Here is an 18,866-nt window from a genome sequence, read left to right as displayed (position 1 = left end):
GCTCTGATACGTGCAGAAGCCCCTTCCTTTGTTTGGGTGGGTGAGCCAGGGCAGATTTTGGGCCTAGTGTTTATTTGTTTTTCCTATGATTTCCTATGAGTGTTGGGACTTAAGTTCACTGACCATTTCTTTTTGACAAACGTCTGAAGAGTGCCTCCGTATCTTTGAAAAAGAGAGAGGATAAATATCTGCGGTGACGGAAATTGAAATGAAATGAGGTGTGAGAGGTTGCAGGATAGACTGAAAGCAGCCACTTTTTGCCATTACAAAGCTGTTATCTGTGAATCTCTGTGTATCTCAGAGAGGTCTGTAAGCATCAATTGCAATGAAATGAGTACTTGAAAGTCAAATATTCCCTAATGGGAAACAAACAAGAAGTTGCTCAAACTGTGGACAGATGACTGTGACTTTTTTCCTAACACAAACAAAACCTACTGAATTACGTGCATGTGACTATTTTGTTTGTATTTCCACTGACTTCTGGAGCATCTTATCATCTGTAGGGTGTGCAGCAGTGTGCCTGCTGAAGAGCTTCTGCGCTTACGGGCAAAAACAAACTGCTCATTCGGAAGTGGAGGGAAGCCCTTATCACCCATTCTGAGGGTCTGCCACAGCTCTGCGGTCAATGGAAAACATCTCCAGAGGCTCAAGATGTCAAGTACTCAATAGACGGACTTCATACACTGGTACATCCCCACTTTGCAAAACTGTGTTGAGGTACTTATGAGAGGAACGCTTCAGTCAAGAAGAGTTTCTTCTTCCAGTACTCACCCAAGATCAGTTTCATCCTAAATGATCCAAATCTGAGGATCAAGAGCAGCGGTTTCTCAAACAGTTTGACTCTAAAGCTATTCAATAGCGATGGTATATATTATAAATAATTTAATTTAATTAATAAAATATTTATATAAAAATGCACATACATTTTAAAGTTTTGTTAATTTACATGACTTCTGCAGATCTAGAAATCACACTTTTAAAATTAGGTCTCATCCCTGGTTGAGAAACACCGATCTAGATGTCCAGCCAAACGGATGAAGCAGTAGTTCATAAAAAAGAAGAAAAAAGAAAATAAATAATAATGATAATCAGAAATAAAATTGTTTACTCACCCACATTTTGCTCCAAATCTCTCTGCTGCTATTTTTCAGTGCAATGCAAAAGGAGAAATTTTGAAGGGGTGTGCGATACTGATAAAAAAATGATATCTCTATATTTTCTGGATTTTTGTAGACAACGATAATTAGATCATATTTTGCTGAGTTTGTTATTGTGCTGGTTCCTTGGCAGGTTTAGGACTGCCGTGAGCAGCTTTGAAATTCTTCATATTCTGTGCAGTGGCTTGCAAGAGTAACAGAAATTTACTTTTAAGTAGAAATGGATTTTTACCTTTTATGGGCATTTTTACCTTAAAAAGGCCATTTTTGTAACCTAATTAAATGTATGTCTCATCTTTTGTGTCAAATTCTTAAATTTAATCAGATTCAAATACTAAGACACTATTGGGCTGTTACCAATCAAATGAAATCAGTATCAACAAAATTTGTGTTTGCAATGCAGAGGTGGCACAGAATCTGCATCTGAAGTGGCATTTTCAGATGCATTTACACGCTGTTTAATACAAGACAATCATGCATTTAACTTGCAGTTACAATTTCATAAATGTTTTGATGTTGTTGTTTTTTTTTTTTCTTAAAGTTGAATACTGATATTTGAAATGATTATTGGGGGGAGGTAAAAATGTACTTTAAATATGAGCGTAAAATCGCCAGTAGGTGGTGGCAAATCACTACATGAGTGAGTGAGTCGTTGAGTCATTTATTCATCTGATTCGTTCAAATGGCTAGTTGATTCAGTAAGGAAACACCTTCGTGTGCTGCTCAGAGAGGCAATGCAGGCTTTATTTGGAACTATTTTCGTTGTCGAAATACAGCAAAAACATGTAAGTAACATATTAAATTATTGTTTATTGAACTGTTCTTCAAATCAATATCAATTTGCAATCGTGCTGATATTTGGAGAAAATCGTCACTCTTCCTGTGATATTAGCTTCAAATTAAACACTGGGAGCCATATGATTTTTTATTTATTTTTTGTGATTAATTCATTGCCAACAACATCAAAACATATCTCACCTTTCACTGCAGTTCTCAAATGTCATTCTTAATTTCATGTAGCCTATTTAAAGTAGGACACTTGACCAGAAAATCGTGTCGTCGCCCATTTTTAACTGATGAACATTTGTTTAACGATGGCGTTTACCGTTGACGGAAATGTAATACATTAACGATAGTTTATGTTTAAAATCAGACACTGACGATTCATTTGAGTCGGTCGTTTTTAATAAAAAGGTCGAACTGATTAGAAAAAGGTTCGCGATTCAGGCTCCTACGATTCACTCATGCACAGAATCGTACAGGGCTAAGAAATTGAACTAGTAAATCGCCTGTTGTATATTTAATCATACACATGAATACACAAGAAAATGCAAAAATGCTGCTTCCAAATTGAATGCTTTGGTGCTATTCTTCCAAGACTTAAAAGAAAAAATCACATCATTTTTGGTACTAGGGGTGTGGAAGGTCGGCCCTGGAGAGTTTTGCTTCAACTCAAATCAAACACACCTGAACAAACTAATCAAGGTCTGAAGAGTTACTGGAAAGCTACAGGCAGGTGAGTTTTAATTAGGGTTGGAGTTTGCCACCCCAGCTCTATACCATTAGATTATAAAGAGCAGCATTCTTCAAAATTGATTTAGTACTCCACAGGTAATTATTATTTAAGTTTATAAATGGGCATGCGCGTGAAGTGTTGACCCAGTAACCAGTGGTGTCACATGCCATGCTCACGCTCACTCTCTTCCTCAAGATAATCTTTCCTACGTAGGAGAAACACTTGATGACTGTGTCGTTTATCTTTGAAACTGTGGTGCTCCCATGAGCTCCATTTACGTGTACAAGAGAAACATCTAAGGTCCACTGAAGAGCATCACAGAACAAACTGGAATCCACCAAATGAATGAGTCACCTGACCATATATTCACATTATCAGCTTTGTGTGGATTTTGAGCGGCACATTGTCTGTATAATCCAGCCTGATCGGAAATAGGAAATTCCTTCCCTATCATTTAATCAGCATTATGACAGCTGACAGACACAATGCTATCTGGTCGTCTTTTTTCTTACGTAATTCCCAGTGTTTTTACCCCTTCCCCTGGTCTCTTGTGTGAATTCTGATCTGAAAGCATTCTTCCCATTTCTCTCTCACACTCTGTCACATTTTATCTCTTCTGACACACTATCTCATTCTGACTGCAACCAGACAACAGAAGTGAAGGTGCAGGAAAGAAAAGCCAGATAAAAACAGTTTATTTACTGACAGTAATCCACATTTTGTGTTTTTTGCCCTTTTCACCAAATTGTTCACAGACTCTAATGGAGTCTAACACCGTCTGATCACATAAACAATAACTATTTTAAACCTCTGCCACAATAGATTTTGTTACAATTTAGCATTAATAATTAAAGTTGGGCAAGACTTCTCCTCCTTGTTGAAAAAAAAAAAAAAAAGGCTCTTTAAAACCAAATCTGACCAGCATTTTAGTTTTTGTTGGGGAGTTCTTTTTTGAGATCCATTAGAAAATATTATAAAATTTCAACAAAAAGGTAATTAAATACTCTTTATAAATCTCTGAACTGTTCCGTCCAATACTGCATCACTTCAAAATTCACATCTTGTCTTTTAAGTACATCAAATCTGTAATTTCTGTACATAAGGTGTTGTATACTGTAGCGAACAAAACCTGAGAGATGATGATTACCACTAGTCTTACTCTGAAGACATTATGCAGAGCAGTTCATGGTGTAAAACCCGATGGAGTTGTCCAGCTTGTTGTGTACTCCTCTGAGGAGCTAGACAGGACTTGCAGTAGTTTGAACTTTGTTCGTCTATGACGGTCCAGCAGTCGGTCTGTTGAGGAACTCCTGAATCTCTCGGTTCAGCTGCTCATTGCGCACGAGTGCTTCATCCCTGCTGCGCTCTGCATTGCGTAGTAAGATCTCTAATGCAGCTTTGCAGCGTCGCTCTGCCTCTAGTGCTGCCTGCAACTCTGCCACTGTAGCACTCAGCTCTTTGTTCTTCTGCTGGAGACTGAAGATACAAACACACACATTTATATATATATTCGAGGTCAGAAATGTTGAGCAAAACTAAAGGCATTTATAATGCTACAAAAGATTTCTTTTTCAAATAAATGCTATTTTGAACTTTATTTTCATTAAAGAATCCTGAAAAATATATCACAGTTTTTCACAAAAATATTAAGCAGCACAACTGTTTTCAACATTGATGATAATAATCATGTCACTTGAGCACCACATTAGAAGAATTTCTGAAGGATCATGTGACAGTGAAGACTGGAGTAATGATGCTGAAAATTCAGCTTTGCATCACAGGAATTAATTATATATTAAAATAGAAAACAGTTATTTTAAACTGTAACAATATTTCACACCAAATTACTGTTTTAAATTTTAATCAATACATTTTATTTATTGCAATAAGTCAACCAAATTGAAGATCCCAGAGTGTTCTGAGTTGTTGCTAGATGGTTTCTAGAGTGTTCTATGTGATTGCTATTAATTGTTGGTTACTTAATAGGCCACATATAAAGAGCTCACCCTCAAGACTCATTCTGGTCCCTAAATATGGGCCGGATTCCTCCTTCAGTGTAACTATGAGCCCATTTTATTGTCTGGCATGCAAAGTCTATGTCTAAAGGATGTTTGTTCAAATCCCTGACAAACACAAATAATGAACACTGGTACACTTTTTTATTTAACTGTACCTGTTGATGATGTTTGTTGAGTCTGTGTTTTCTGGTTGTGCTGCATCGCTTTTCTGTAGAGCAGGTGCTGTAGGTTCCGCTGTCTTTTCTCTGCTCACAGCTGGCACAGTCACATCTTTGCTCGGCCGAGGTTTGGGAACGGGTGTTGTGTTCTGTGCCTGTGTTTTTACAGCATCTGTCTGTTTGTCCACAACATCGCTACCTGTCTTATGCAAGCCTGTGTTCTCTGTGTCCTTCTGTCCTTCAACTTTTTCCTTTTCGCTTTTCTGCCCTCCAGAAAATAGTGTCACTTTCTGCAGGTCAAGCAACTTAAAGATGTCCTCTGAGAATGTTTTCTCTTCGTTCTCGTTAAAGCTCTCCTGGAACTTGCTCCAGCGATCATAAGAAGGCTCACGGCCTCTTCCCGCTGGCGGACAGCCTAAGCTGGGTAGAGTTTGCGTCCTTTTTCTGGGGCTGTCGGGCCACGTGTCGGTTGCAGATGAAAATGGAGAGGAAGGAGAAAGAGGTGTGCCTTCTGATCCCGTCTCAGATGACCACAGGTCCTTCCTCTCTTCCTCAGGTGTGTCCATTTCCTCTTCCTCAGGAGATTCAGACAGGGAGGACACCTCACACTTAGAGAGAAGAGTGATGCGATCAGTTAAGAGATAAAGGTGTGAAAGTAACACAGTGGCAACTTCGAAAAAAAAAAAACTTGACAATGTGCTCATCAAATATGACTATTCTTAATTTGAAGCCTACAAACAAAAACCTTTCCAGCTATTTTTATTTTATTTATTTTTTTTAAGTTTATATATATTACATTACAAATAATATGCCATCTAATTGCTTAAATTCTCTGAAGAAAATGTAAAAATAATTTTCTAGCTGAATATTTCAGAACTTGATCAAATATTTCAGAATTTTTAAATTCACTGACAAAAATAAGGCCAAATTTATATTTACATTTTTTTTATACACTACCACTTAGAAATTTTGGGTGAGAGCATTTTGTTAGACAGCAATACTTTTATTGAGCAAAGACATCAAATTGATCAAACGTGACCTTAAAGACATTTATGATGTTTTAAAAAATTTATATTTCGGATAAATTCCTGGGGAAAAAAAGTATGAATTTCTACAAAAACAAGACTTCTTGAACACTAATCAGCATATTAAAGTGATTTACAAAGAATCATGTGACACTGACTGGCTGCTGAAAAATCAGTTTCGCCATCAAAGAAATCAATTAATTTGAAATATTAAATGATTTAACATAATTATATTAAAACAGAAAAGAGTTAATATTACAATATTTTACAGTATCACAGCTTTACTGTATTTTTCAACAAATAAATGCAGACTTGGTGAAGAGAGACTTCTTTCAAAAACATAAAAAAATATTACCGATCCCAAACTTTTTAACGGTATACATTTAAAATGTTGCATGACTTCGTAAGATTTTATTTAAGAATTCTCCAGGCCTATAAATCACCATTTTAAAACAGTCTGATATTTGCAAGTTCTCCATGAATGTGCTTTTGAAAACAGCTGTTATTTTACATGATCAGTACCTCTGCAGACTCCCAGCCCACAAAACTGCGAGGGTTACTGTTCTTCTTGCTTTTGTTTTTCTTGCTCGGAAGAGGAGATGGCAGCATGTCTTTAGAGGGTGGGAAAAGCAGCTCATGGTGTCTGATCATCACTGTCATTACCTTCTGTATCATGGGTGTTCCTGTGTGTATGAGGTGAGAACAAAGATCATCACTACAAGGTGTTAACCATAAACACCATACTTGAAATCTCATTCTTACTCATTGCAGCTCAGGTTAAATGTCCCATAAACAACCAATGATTATTATTTTTTCTGTTTGACATTCTGTTTGCTTTTAAAACAGGAAGTTGTGAGTGTGATTATGTCAAAGGAGTTTTTCAAATATTGCCAATAGCCTTTCGTTTAAACATATTACCCTACTTTTCAACTACTGAAATGGAATAGCATATAGCATGAAATGTAGTGCAGAAAAAGTAGTATGCTAGCATGCCATTATATGCTTCTTGCTTTTGCAGGTGGTTTTAGGAACAGGGGCATGGGCATTCTAATTCAGGGCATTTTATTAAACGAAAATACTAAAAATTGGAGCAAGAAATTATGTCTTTAATATTTTAGGTTCTTTTTTTTTTTTTTTTTCAGAAAAGAAAGGCTGTAAATTTTCATATTGTCTGCTAAAAATGTTTTTGTTTTTTTTTATATTTGAACAGACATGGACTAGGAGTGGGCGATATGACCAAAATCTCATTTCACAATATGAGTAATTTTATTTCACGGTAACAATACATATCACAATATAGTTATTTTTGCTTTAAATAAGGTCTTTATGATATCAAAATTTTTGATACCATAGAAATGTCATAATTCTTGTCACCAGTGTCAATATCACAAAAAAAACTTAATACTAGCCTAAATTAAAAAAGCAAACTCAAGTACAAGTAAACGGTCAGTGATTTTAAATAAGAATAGGAAACTAATCAGAAGCAATAGGACAAAAACTACAGTAGAACAAATAAATAAGAAATGCTACATACACTGTATAAAGTAATCAAATGTATAAAAACACTGGGCCTCATTCATGAAACACAAGCAGAACAAATCGTTCGTAAAGCCGTTCTGACGTAAACTTTCGAATTCATGAAAATGTTCGTATTTTCAAAACGTTAGTTGGCACGAAAGAAATTTACACCTGCTCCCTGCCACGTGTAAATGGTGCGTAAAACGTTTTGGCAAACTGATGGCACTGAATTTTGATGCCAAAATATAATATTTTACAAGTTCGTTTGCACTGTTTGACTGACTTTTTTTTTTTTTTGTAGCTGAGTTGATAAACTTTTTAGCTTTGGGTAGAACGCAGTGCTTGTCACTGTCACTTTTTAGCCAGCCATCCAATCAATGGAGGAGGGGCGGGACAAATACCACACCGACCAATCATCCTACTTTTTTGTAGGATATTAATATTGCTGGTTACTGCATTTTTTTTATTCAGTAATATTCTTCAAAATGAGATACTAGTAATATGTTACTGCCTGGAAAAACGCTGTGCCACCAAAGCATTCTCCACCAGCTGGCTGTTTTCAGAAGAGCACCTGACATTTTTCAGGTGGCTAAAAACTCTTTGTTGGACACACATTATTGAATATTTATTTTTAGCCATATGGCCTATTAGTCTTTTTTGCATTTATGCAATACTGGAGCCAAACCTGAGAAAGTAGACCAGAATATTCCACTGCGTTCCTGGACACGCAATTTGCACGGGGATTATGCTAATTGTTTATGAGCGTGCACGAGCGCCCTATTCACGAATGATTGGAATTCATTAACATACGGATGTTTAACTATCAAATCAGACTTTTACAAAGCGTTTGTGAATCCGGAGGAGAGTTTTCGGGAAGGTCCATTTTACACGCAAATTATTCAGAATTTACTCCTATATTACGAATGTTTCATGAATGAGGCCTAATGTTTATTCTTCACTGTGTAAATTAAATATATATTTTTTCTTACTAAAGTTAGTCTCTCGAGCAGTGAGATTTTCTCTTTTGTTGTTTGATTAACAGACAACAGGAATATTAGACTGCTGTCACTTTAAGAGCTGCCCAGATCCAACATGTTTTCTTTCTCAGCTGTTTGCTTTCACTTAAGGCCTACTGTGTTTACAAGGATGCTTGCAAAAAGTGTGTATTTAACCGTTCAAGGCCTATAAAGCATTCAAAAATAACTTTGTTCAGTACTCCTGCGCTCTATGAGCACCATCTTCACGTGCGCTTGCTTCTCTGATAGCGCTCAGAAACAGTGTCTCAGACAGCGTGCGCACATATAGTGAAATGAGTCCTCTTTCGCTGCTGATTGCATTTCAACGGCTTAAAATCACTTTTTAACCGCAATGCTTAAAAACACATACAAACGATAGGTTTTCATGACCATGTAGCACAGCAAGGTCATGTGAGCGTGTAACCGCAATAGAGACAATACACTGTAAAAAAATAAAATAAAATTGAGCCAACTTAAAATTTTAAGGCAACCAGCTTCAGCAGATTTTTGAGTTTTCTCAACTTTATACAACCAAAATTTGAGAATCTCCCACAAAAATAACTCAACTTTTTTTTTTTTTTTTTTACAGTGTAGTCCAAAATCTCTACCAGTTGAAAAATTTCTACCGCTTAATCGTGTCTACCAGTATATCGCCCACCCATAACATGGACTAAAAGGTACACCAATATTTTGAGCTCATGGGGTATTTTAAAAACAATATACAGTGGGGGAAAAATATTTGATCCCCTGCTGATTTTGTACGTTTGCCCACTGACAAAGAAATGATCAGTCTATAATGTTAATGGTAGGTTTATTTGAACTGTGAGAGACAGAATAACAACAAAAAAATCCAGAAAAACGCATTTAAAAAAAGTTATAAATTGATTTGCATTTTAATGAGTCAAATAAGTATTTGATCCCCTATCAATCAGCAAGATTTCTGGCTCCCAGGTGTCTTTTATACAGGTAACGAGCTGAGATTAGGAGCACTCTCTTAAAGGGAGTGTATAACCTGTATAAAAGACACCTTTCCACAGAAGCAATCAATCAATCAGATTCCAAACTCTCCACCATGACCAAGACCGAAGAGCTGTCCAAGGATGTCAGGGACAAGACTGTAGACCTACACAAGGCTGGAATGGGCTACAAGACCATCGTCAAGCAGCTTGGTGAGAAGGTGACAACAGTTGGTGCGATTATTAGCAAATGGAAGAAACACAAAATAACTGTCAATCTCCCTCGGACTGGGGCTCCATGCAAGATCTCACCTCGTGGAGTCTCAATGATCATGAGAACGGTGAGGAATCAGCCCAGAACTACATGAGAGGATCTTGTCAATGATCTCAAGGCAGCTGGGACATAGTCACCAAGAAGACAATTGGTAACACACTACGCCATGAAGGACTGAAATCCTGCAGCGCCCCTTGCTCATGAAAGCACATGTACAGGCCGTCAGAAGTTTGCCAGTGATTCAAAGGAGAACTGGGTGAAAGTGTTGTTGTCAGATGAGACCAAAATCAAGCTCTTTGGCATCATCTCAACTCGCCGTGTTTGGAGGAGGAGGAATGCTGCCTATGACCCCAAGAACACCATCCCCACCGTCAAATATGGGGGTGGAAACATTATGCTTTGGGGGTGTTTTTCTGCTAAGGGGACAGGACAATTGCACCGCATCAAAGGGACGATGGACGGGGCCATGTACCGTCAGGGCCAGGGCATTGAAAATGGGTCGTGGATGGGTATTCCAGCATGACAATGACCCAAAACACACGGCCAAGGCAACAAAGGGGGGGCTCAAGAAGAAGCACAGTAAGGTCCTGGAATGGCCGCCAGTCTCTAGACCTTAATCCCATAGAAAACCTGTGGAGGGAGCTGAAGGTTCGAGTTGCCAAACGTCAGCCTCGAAACCTTAATGACTTGGAGAGGATCTGCAAAGAGGAGTGGGACAAAATCCCTCCTGAGATGTGTGCAAACCTGGTGGCCAACTACAAGAAACATCTGACCTCTGTGATTGCCAACAAGGGTTTTGCCACCAAGTACTAAGTCATGTTTTGCGAAGGGGTCAAATACTTATTTGACTCATAAATTGATTTGCATTTTAAGAACTTTTTTGAAATGCATTTTTCTGGATTTTTTTGTTGTTATTCTGTCTCTCACTGTTAAAATAAACCTACCATTAAAATTATAGACTGATAATTTCTTTGTCAGTGGGCAAACGTACAAAATCAGCTGGGGATCAAATCATTTTTTCCCCCACTGTAAATAACAGAACACAATGTTTTATCCATCTTAGGATGATTACTGACCCTTCATCATACTGATGGCATCCTCCACTTGCGGCTTGAACAGGTTCACTCCCATCACCGTGGCCAGATTCTCAACGCTCATTTTATTCACCTTCGAGTTTTGTTGAACCTCAAATAGGAATCTGAAATAACAAATATGTATATACAAATGCCACGGCTTGTTTTTGCTCCTATCAGTGTCTGATCCGTTTTGACTCTTATAGGGACTCGTACCTGCAGATGTAACCCAGGAGGTTGTAGTTCACTTTTGGCAGAAGGCTGATTTGTTCCTCCAGCTTTTCTTTGCCCTGGGATTGATCAGATTGCAGTTATTTAAAGAATCAGTGCTCATCTGACATACTGTTTTTGTGAATGTGTTTCTCACAGCTGCAGTGGCGGCATCCAGCATCAGAGTGCTGTCAAGGAAGTCCTCATATTGAGTCCAGGGCACAACAGGTTCAGGAAGCTCTCTGAGGTACAACTTAAGTAAGGACCCCACCGTGTGGACATCAGTGTCACTGCAGGCAGAAGGTATGAACAAATTAAGTATAAATTTGACATGCGGTCATTACAGTCTATTAATTGTCTTTGCAGTCAGAAAGGATGAAGATGAAATTCAAAAACAGTTGCTTGTCAAATGGATATGTGTGTGTGTTCAATGGCAAGATCTCTGTTAGTCAGGACAGGATGTGGCTCAGCCGCAGATCATCAGTGTGTGCCAGGTTCCTCTGAAATACTGTGCTTTTGTATCTCTCTTTCGCTATCTCTCATGCTTTTGCACGTCCTCTCTCTCTTTCTCTTTCTCTCTCTCTCTCTCTCTCTCTCTCTCTCTCACACTCACACTCACACTCACACTCTCTCTCACGCGCGCACACACACACACACACACACACACGTCTGGTTTGCTATCCTTGTAGGGACTCACCATAGGTGTAATGCTTTTTCTACTGTACAGACCGTATATTCTATTGTCCTACACCTAAACCTACTCCTTATAGGAGACTTTCTGCATTTTTAGATTTTCAAAAAACTTCATTCTGTGTGATTTATTAGCTTGTTTACTCGTGGGGACCTCAATTTAGGTCCCCACCATGACACGAGTCCCCATGAGTCTGTGTGTATTCAGGTTTAAGTCCCCACCTGAATAGAAAAACAGGTACACACATACACGCATATCTAGTTCATACATTCTGGGTCAAACTCTTTACCTATTCTACTTCCTCAAAATAGCAGTGAAGACTTTAGCTTCACCATAAATGGTCATGCAGAGTGTGGTTATCCACATAAAAGCCCCATTCGCATGCAAACTTTAAAGAACATTGAAGTCTGGAAACCAATGGTCACAAAATCAGTCAGTTAGTTAGTTTATTTTCTCATATAGCACATTTCTACTACTTCAAGAGCAGCCCAAAGTGCTGTACAATGCATTTAAGAAAACCAAAGACAATAACAAACACAACATCTTAAAATCAATAAAAATCAGGTCCAAAAAAATTATAAAATTAAATCTTTTAGTGGATTATGGTTATTTCTTGACTTTTGGACATTTCATTATTTCATTTCACATAATGCTTCTCTTCACCAAACACAGTTGAAATTGAGCCAAAAAATAAGCCATTGTATTACCTTTTTTCACTCTAATTTAAAAGTCTGGGGTCAGTTTGTTTATTTGTTTATTTATTTATATATATTCCTTATATAAGGAATGAATACGTTTATTCAGCAGGGATGCATTAAATTGTTCAAAAATAAAGGTAAAGTTATTTGTACAATTATTAATTTGTTTCTAATAAATGCTGCTCTTTTGAACCTTCTATTCATCTACAAAAATATTAAGCAACTGTTTTCAACACGGATAATAATCATCAATTTGATCTTCAACCATCATAGGAATAAGTTTTTATTTTAAAATACAAAACAATTGTATTTAAATTGTTTTAAGTTGTAATAATATTTCACAATATTTGTTTTTACTATATTTTGTACTTTACTCTAATATCATGGTATTCCTTGAAGTACCTTGTAAATGCCATGGTACATGAATGTAGTATGTATTCAGTACCATTGCATGCCATTACCGGACTAAACAATATGCTTTATTCAGATCAGTTCTCTACAGCATTCATGAGTCGTTTGATTTAGACATGTGAAACTTTACCTGGGGAATGAGGGTCTCTCTCCGGCATCAAAGGCCTCTCTGAACTGTTTGACCTGGTTGTCCTGTCCTGGCAGGCGAAAGATGCCCTCCTCATTCAGACCGTGCTCTCTGATGAATTCAGCACACTTCTCCACCAGGATAGGCACCAGACGTGGCCCAAATTTCTTCTCGTACACCATGATGTCTGGAAGGCTCTTTCCAAACACTTTTGAGGAGAGAAACATAACAATTTTATTGAATAGCAGCGGCAGCCTATGGATTCATACCATTATTAACAGGACACCCTTTAGACATTAGAGTGTCTTACAACACAGCAAAGTTATAGTAAACAAGAAGCTATTTAAATTTATCATAAATGATGACTCTCTCTGAAACAACCTAAATGCCATCAAGGTCATAGGGTCTCTTCTGAGTTACCAATTTTAACTACTAGTCTACACCAGCATACAAAAAGTAATTTTCTGTATTGATTTTTCACAGGTGTTTTAGCTACCTGTTTTAGTCATTTTAAATTATGCATTACATTGTGTTGTGTTTTAGGGAAATCTATGGAAATGTGTGTAAACTTTTTCTGTGCGAACCAGTACCTTTTCTGTTTTTCTACAATTGTTTTCTTTCAGTATGAGAGAGAATGATCCTAATAAGAACCTCCTCAATCTATAACAAACTTTATAATATAAATGTATAATATGATGAATGATAGATACCTCCATTAGACCGTGATCCGATGGCTTTGCGAATGGAGCGCACCCACTCTTCCATCTCGCTCTGACTGGTCGCCATGAGAACATAGGCTTCCCGCTCCCGATCTGTACTGCTACCTGCTGCATCAGGGACACAACAACTGCATGATCTTGCCCTCCAACATATACAGTAGTGGCCAATGAGATCTTATACACTGTAAACAACTTGCATAGATAGCAGGCCTGTGTTACACTTAGTGCAAGAGAAGTATTAATAAAAAGACTCACCTGGGATAATCTCAAACAGGAATTTATCATCTGCATTTGATGGCAGCTCATTAACTTGGCATGAGAATAAAGGGATGGTTCCCTGAGATCAGAATGAGACAAGATGGTATAGTTACAGTCTGAGTGGTAAATAATTTAGTAAATGGTAAAATACAATCAGTAATTTACTAAATAAAATATCAGAAATAAAAAATGCATGAATATAAATAAAAGCAAATTTCACTTGCATTACGTTATCAGTTTGGAAACATTTACAGTACATGACATACAGACAGATTCAGTCAGAAAAGTCTAAGACAACGCTTAAAAACTGATAGGACTGGCATTGTGTAAAATTAAAAACCCCAGGAAATAAGGATAAAAAAACCCAAAACTCAAATAAATTGATGCATTAAAAATGGTAATGTTTGTATTACTCATGCTTGCTTGTCTCCTACCTGGACAGTGCTCTCTCTGTCATCTTTATGGTATGTTAAGACGTTTCCTCTCAGCACGAAGAAGCGCAGCTGCCAGTTCTTTACGATGGATCTCTGCTTCTTCAGCCAGCCTGTTTTCAGAGGTTTCTCCATGGATCTCTTAAAACCAGTGTGAGTGGATCCAGGGCTCCCTTCCCCTGGCATAACACTCTTTGAGCGAGCTGAGGTGGAAACCGATAAAAAGCAGGCATAGAATAAGACAAACACATAGATGAGTTCGAGACTTGCTGAAGATGAAATCACCTGTCACTGAACTAATTCTATTTTTATACTATGAGACCATCATGCACATGTGTGGTGATGACAGTGGCTAACTGTCTGAACACGGCAGCTTCCTGCTTGTCAAATATTTGCAGACTTGCTGTGATTGTCCTGATTCTAATGGAAAAGTCCTGCCAGAAACAATACCATGCACTTAAGCAAAAACGGCTTTCGATGTTACTGTGCAATGGATTGTTCGCTAGGTCAAAAGGGTATTATTGGATCTTGACTCTTTCCCACATGAGTTTGAGAACTGAAACATTAAAGAGGAACATTTTATTGTTCAGAGATTGCCCTTTTATACCTTAAGAGATCTAATGATAATTTAAACCTGAAAATAAACAAATTAAAAAGTATGATTCTGCATAACAGATGCAGAATACTGTATAAAATAAAAAACCTCAGGAAAGTAGAAATAAAAATATGCAGACAGAAATAGATAAAAGAATACATAAATAATGCATTAAATAATAATAATAATAAATAGTAATACATGTTAATTATCTTTTATACCTTGAGAGACTTAATGAAGTTCTCAGTTAGTCTACCATTTTTTTTAAGGAAAAATACAAATTACATAGGTTGACATGCCATAAATGTACAGATCTTTAATATTTATGTGGATATTTAGCTTAGACCAACCTAAGGTGGTTTGCTGGTTTTAGCAGGTCTCCTAGCCTGGTCAAACTGGTCTGTTGGCTGGTTTTGGACACAGGTCAGCGTCGGAGACCAGACTGCTGCCAAGGTAAAACCAGTTAAAACCACCTTACGACCAGCTAAGATCAGCAAAACATGACCAGCATTTTTTTTTTTTTTTTGTCAGTAGGAGAATTTTAGAATATTGATATTAATATTGTTATTTTTGAATTAATATTGAAATATATGACTTTGATTGCAAGTGTCTTTGTAAATTTGAGAATCGCATTAAAAAAAATAACATTTTCCTCACTTTCCCTCAAAAAGTCTCCATTTATCTAAAAAATTAGTGCTCCATTTGAGCCCATTGATGTCTGGGATACAAAAGAGATCCCATTTGTGATTTAGCTTTCTGGCGGGATAGTCCATAGCAAAGGGAGGGTGGGGTAGAGACCCCTGTGATTGAGAGATAAGAAAAACTGAGCTGTTCAGAGTGGCAGAAAATAAGAAAATTATCAAATCACCCCAGTTGGCGTTCATCATAGTGAGGTGAAGCCACAAAACACTTGACTTCATGGCATCTCTTTGATAAAAAAGCATCTACAATAAATAAATCTCTAGACAACAACCGATCAGCCATTATCTAATTGACAAAAGATGGTGTCACAGTGATTTGAGCAGTTGGAGCTTTTGTAGTCAAATTCGCTATAACGCATTGAGATCAGAGGAAGGGGCAGAAGAGAGAGAACTAAGATAAACAGGAAGTTACAAGCTCATCAGCCACAGGAAGTAGCATTTTTGAAAGATCCCCACCTAATGTCAGCCTCTTTGGTCTATTTTGAGAAGATCTTCCCTGATGGAGAGCACGGACCACTGTTCTCTCTCCTGGACCGCAGGCCCACACACATTGCCCGGCTTCAGGCCTCACCCATTGCTATGACACACGCTGGGACGCAGGGGAAGGGAAGAGAGTCGCTTCAAACTCCCCATGAATTACCAAGGAGATCAGAGCAGAGATGCAAGAAGCTGTTTGCGTCAGGCCGAGCTGTTCTGCGTCAGGCTGAACTTTGAGACATTAGTAAAAGGGACTGATGATCATTCACGTTCAGCAGAACAGCTCCGCAGATGCTAAAATGTGCATCATTTTTGCTCAGTGCTATGTGATCGTAGCTAAAGGTAACGTTTTTAAAACACACGTTTCTTAATTATGATTCATCAGTGCGTGCTATTCCAAAGGAAAAAAACTATGTCTGAGTAATCTTTAATTAAAATAATTTTTATTTTTATTTGATTTTATAATAGCTTTTATTTTCATCATTACCCACCTGCCTATTTTTCTCCCATAAACCTACCAATTCCTGGTTAAAAAGTCAAATCCCCCTTTGAACGCCCTGTTTCACTTAGAACAGATAAATAAAATGGGTTGCAAATAGTTATGCACAACATTAAAATTCTGGCTGATATGAAAAGTTGGGGTTTTTTTTATGTTATGGCTGGTAACTGATAAATGGCTGATATCAAATTTCTAAATGGTTGTTAAAAATTGAAATATTTTAAATGAATAAACAATAAAAACAGTTAAAAATAAAACAGTAATAACTTAAATGCTACACATTAGAAAATGCATTATAAAATATATACATTCATTTTGAGACTATTATAATTTGTATGATTTTTATCAATTCAAAGTGAGTGTTAGATTATTGCAAAAGTAACTTCAAATGTAAAAATAGGGGAAATGAACATGCACAATTGAATAAGCAGCACTGACAGATATAGATCAACAAATTAAAAGCAAAAACAACCTAGTTATGAACACTGTTTTTGTCAACTTTAAAAAATTAGGCTGTACTATAATATGCTTTGGATAAAGAATGGTTGCTACATATCAAATATAAATTATTAATATTAAGAAAATTACTTTAAGCAAGCATTAAACGATGGCAAACGTAATGAATATGTAAAAACAGGAAATAAGCATTCACAATTAAATATCCAACATTGGCTGATATAGAGCAAATATTGATCGATATGAGGTTATCCCTAGTTGTGGATACTTTTTTTTGCTGACTTTAAAAAATGAGGCTGTACTATAAGATGCTTTGAATAAACAGTGTCAGCTAAACATCAAGTAACAATACACTTTGTATAATTAGAGCAATGTAATGCCATCAGAAAATTATAACACTGTGAGAAACACTTGGTCTCTTGGTAACCTAGGATACTGCTGAGAGAACCTTAACCAAAGACCTTGTAATAGGGCACATTGTAGATAACTATCTAGCATTTAACAGTATGCTGACATTTTGAGCAGAGAATGATGTTTCTCAGAGTGTCGCAGCGTCTTCCTGCCTGCAGCATGTGAAGATTACACACAGAGGAAATCACTAATGCTTTGCATCTCCAACAGACAGTGCACACCGAGACCAGAAACACCACGAGTCACCGCACACAACCATAAACCTGTCTCTCTTTATACCCGATTGCTCCATAAATCTGCTGGAAGTCATACTTTAACTTAAGAACTTTGAATTTTTAAACAGCCTGGATATTAATGAGAACGTTTAGTCAAATTAGAAAGGAAGTACTACAAATAATCTTGCCACAACGACTATACAACACATCAAAAGGTGATTTGACAGAATTACAAGCGAAGCGCGTAGCAGATGAGTAGTGCTCAAGTGAATTCTATAGCCTCAGGGTGAATTCTCCACCATCACCATGCCACTTTTGTCTGTCATTTACAGATACTGTAAAATCCCTCCTCTAAATTAGACTAAACACATATGCACCATCACTGCCCAGTCAATTACATTTCCCATAACATAAAAGTCACACATTACATGCCTCGGTATAGACCAAATCTCTAGTTCCTAGTGACAGGAGGCCTGTTGTGTCAAAGAATCCCACATAAATCTACTCACCTGGCCAAGTGAAATTCCTAAAACACGGAATAGACTTTGACCTTTGACCACACACAGTGACACTCACCTATCTTGGCGGTTTCAGCTCTGAAGGTGCTGAAGTCCCAGTTGCGAGGTAGTCTCAGAGACATTTCTTCAAAATCGGACCAAAAGGTTACACACACACAGACACACTCGCACACATTCTCTCGCTCACACGCACGCACACACACACAAGCAATCACAAAACACAGAGTCAACTCTAAGAGTGCATTCTTTCCAGTCAGCCCCTCTTGTTCTCTTTACTTCCTTCTTCCTCTGCTGATGATGATGATTCTTTTTTTCTTTTTCTTTTTCTTTTTTATACTTCCAAACACGTTCAATCTTGCCCCTCGGCTCGCCTGCAGTGTTTGTGTACGAGCAAACTAACAGTTATTTTGAAGTTCCTACATCCAGCGTGTTTGTCTGTAGAGAAGAAGCAGAGCAGCAATGTCACTCCTCGTACCCACAATCTTCATGAGCTGAGGAAGTGAGTGGCAAAGTCAAGACAGCCACAGAAAAAATAACAGAGGTGATGAATTTCTACACAGGCGAAAATGCAGACTACAATTGTGCAGCAGGATGTACCTCAACCTCACTTTCTTCTCAGACATTCGGCATTATTTTCTTGGAGAGATGCACCATATGGTTTCTTTGTATTTGTACATCTAAAACCATGGTGTGTTTTTCTATCTAAAATAGACACAAAACTGTTTCTGTCATCATAAA

The 18,866-nt window shown here is 37.4% G+C and overlaps 1 protein-coding gene and 1 long non-coding RNA gene across 3 annotated transcripts; one reads left to right on the top strand and one right to left on the bottom strand.

Moving 5' to 3' along the window:
* Positions 1-154: 154 nt before the first annotated feature.
* Positions 155-18,177, top strand: LOC131540294 (uncharacterized). The gene is made up of 5 exons (XR_009271239.1): positions 155-1,942; positions 5,201-5,405; positions 6,469-6,570; positions 11,081-11,224; positions 16,042-18,177. It is a non-coding gene; the product is annotated as an uncharacterized LOC131540294 (long non-coding RNA).
* arhgap25 (Rho GTPase activating protein 25) lies at positions 3,348-18,860 on the bottom strand. Of its 2 annotated transcripts, XM_058774922.1 has the most exons (12): positions 18,726-18,860; positions 18,187-18,563; positions 14,260-14,459; positions 13,823-13,904; positions 13,559-13,675; positions 12,852-13,056; positions 11,079-11,211; positions 10,928-11,001; positions 10,715-10,836; positions 6,397-6,557; positions 4,847-5,457; positions 3,348-4,149 (listed from the first exon to the last, which is right to left on the bottom strand). In XM_058774922.1, the coding sequence occupies exons 2-12, from the start codon at positions 18,248-18,250 to the stop codon at positions 3,948-3,950; spliced, it is 1,971 nt and encodes a 656-aa protein (XP_058630905.1). In that variant the 5' UTR covers positions 18,251-18,563; positions 18,726-18,860; the 3' UTR covers positions 3,348-3,947. The 2 variants fall into 2 exon arrangements, with proteins under 2 accessions (XP_058630905.1, XP_058630906.1); XM_058774923.1 differs by lacking the exon at positions 18,726-18,860 and having other exon boundaries at positions 13,559-13,672; positions 18,187-18,653.
* Positions 18,861-18,866: the final 6 nt, after the last annotated feature.

This window comes from Onychostoma macrolepis, chromosome 05 (assembly GCF_012432095.1).
Source record: "Onychostoma macrolepis isolate SWU-2019 chromosome 05, ASM1243209v1, whole genome shotgun sequence".
NCBI classification, from domain to species: domain Eukaryota; kingdom Metazoa; phylum Chordata; class Actinopteri; order Cypriniformes; family Cyprinidae; genus Onychostoma; species Onychostoma macrolepis.
The sequence above is the reverse complement of the archived record's forward strand: the minus strand, read 5'-3'. Positions and strand labels throughout refer to the sequence as shown.

What these genes read in the sequence shown, in the direction of transcription:
- arhgap25 (XM_058774922.1), bottom strand. Translation starts at nt 18,250, where the DNA reads ATGTCTCTGAGACTACCTCGCAACTGGGACTTCAGCACCTTCAGAGCT. An exon ending in CGGATCACGGTCTAATGGAG is followed by an intron (nt 13,057 to 13,558) that starts GTATCTATCATT and finishes TCTCCTCAAAAG; the next exon opens with TGTTTGGAAAGAGCCTTCCA. An exon ending in TGCCATCAGTATGATGAAGG is followed by an intron (nt 6,558 to 10,714) that starts GTCAGTAATCAT and finishes TCATACACACAG; the next exon opens with GAACACCCATGATACAGAAG.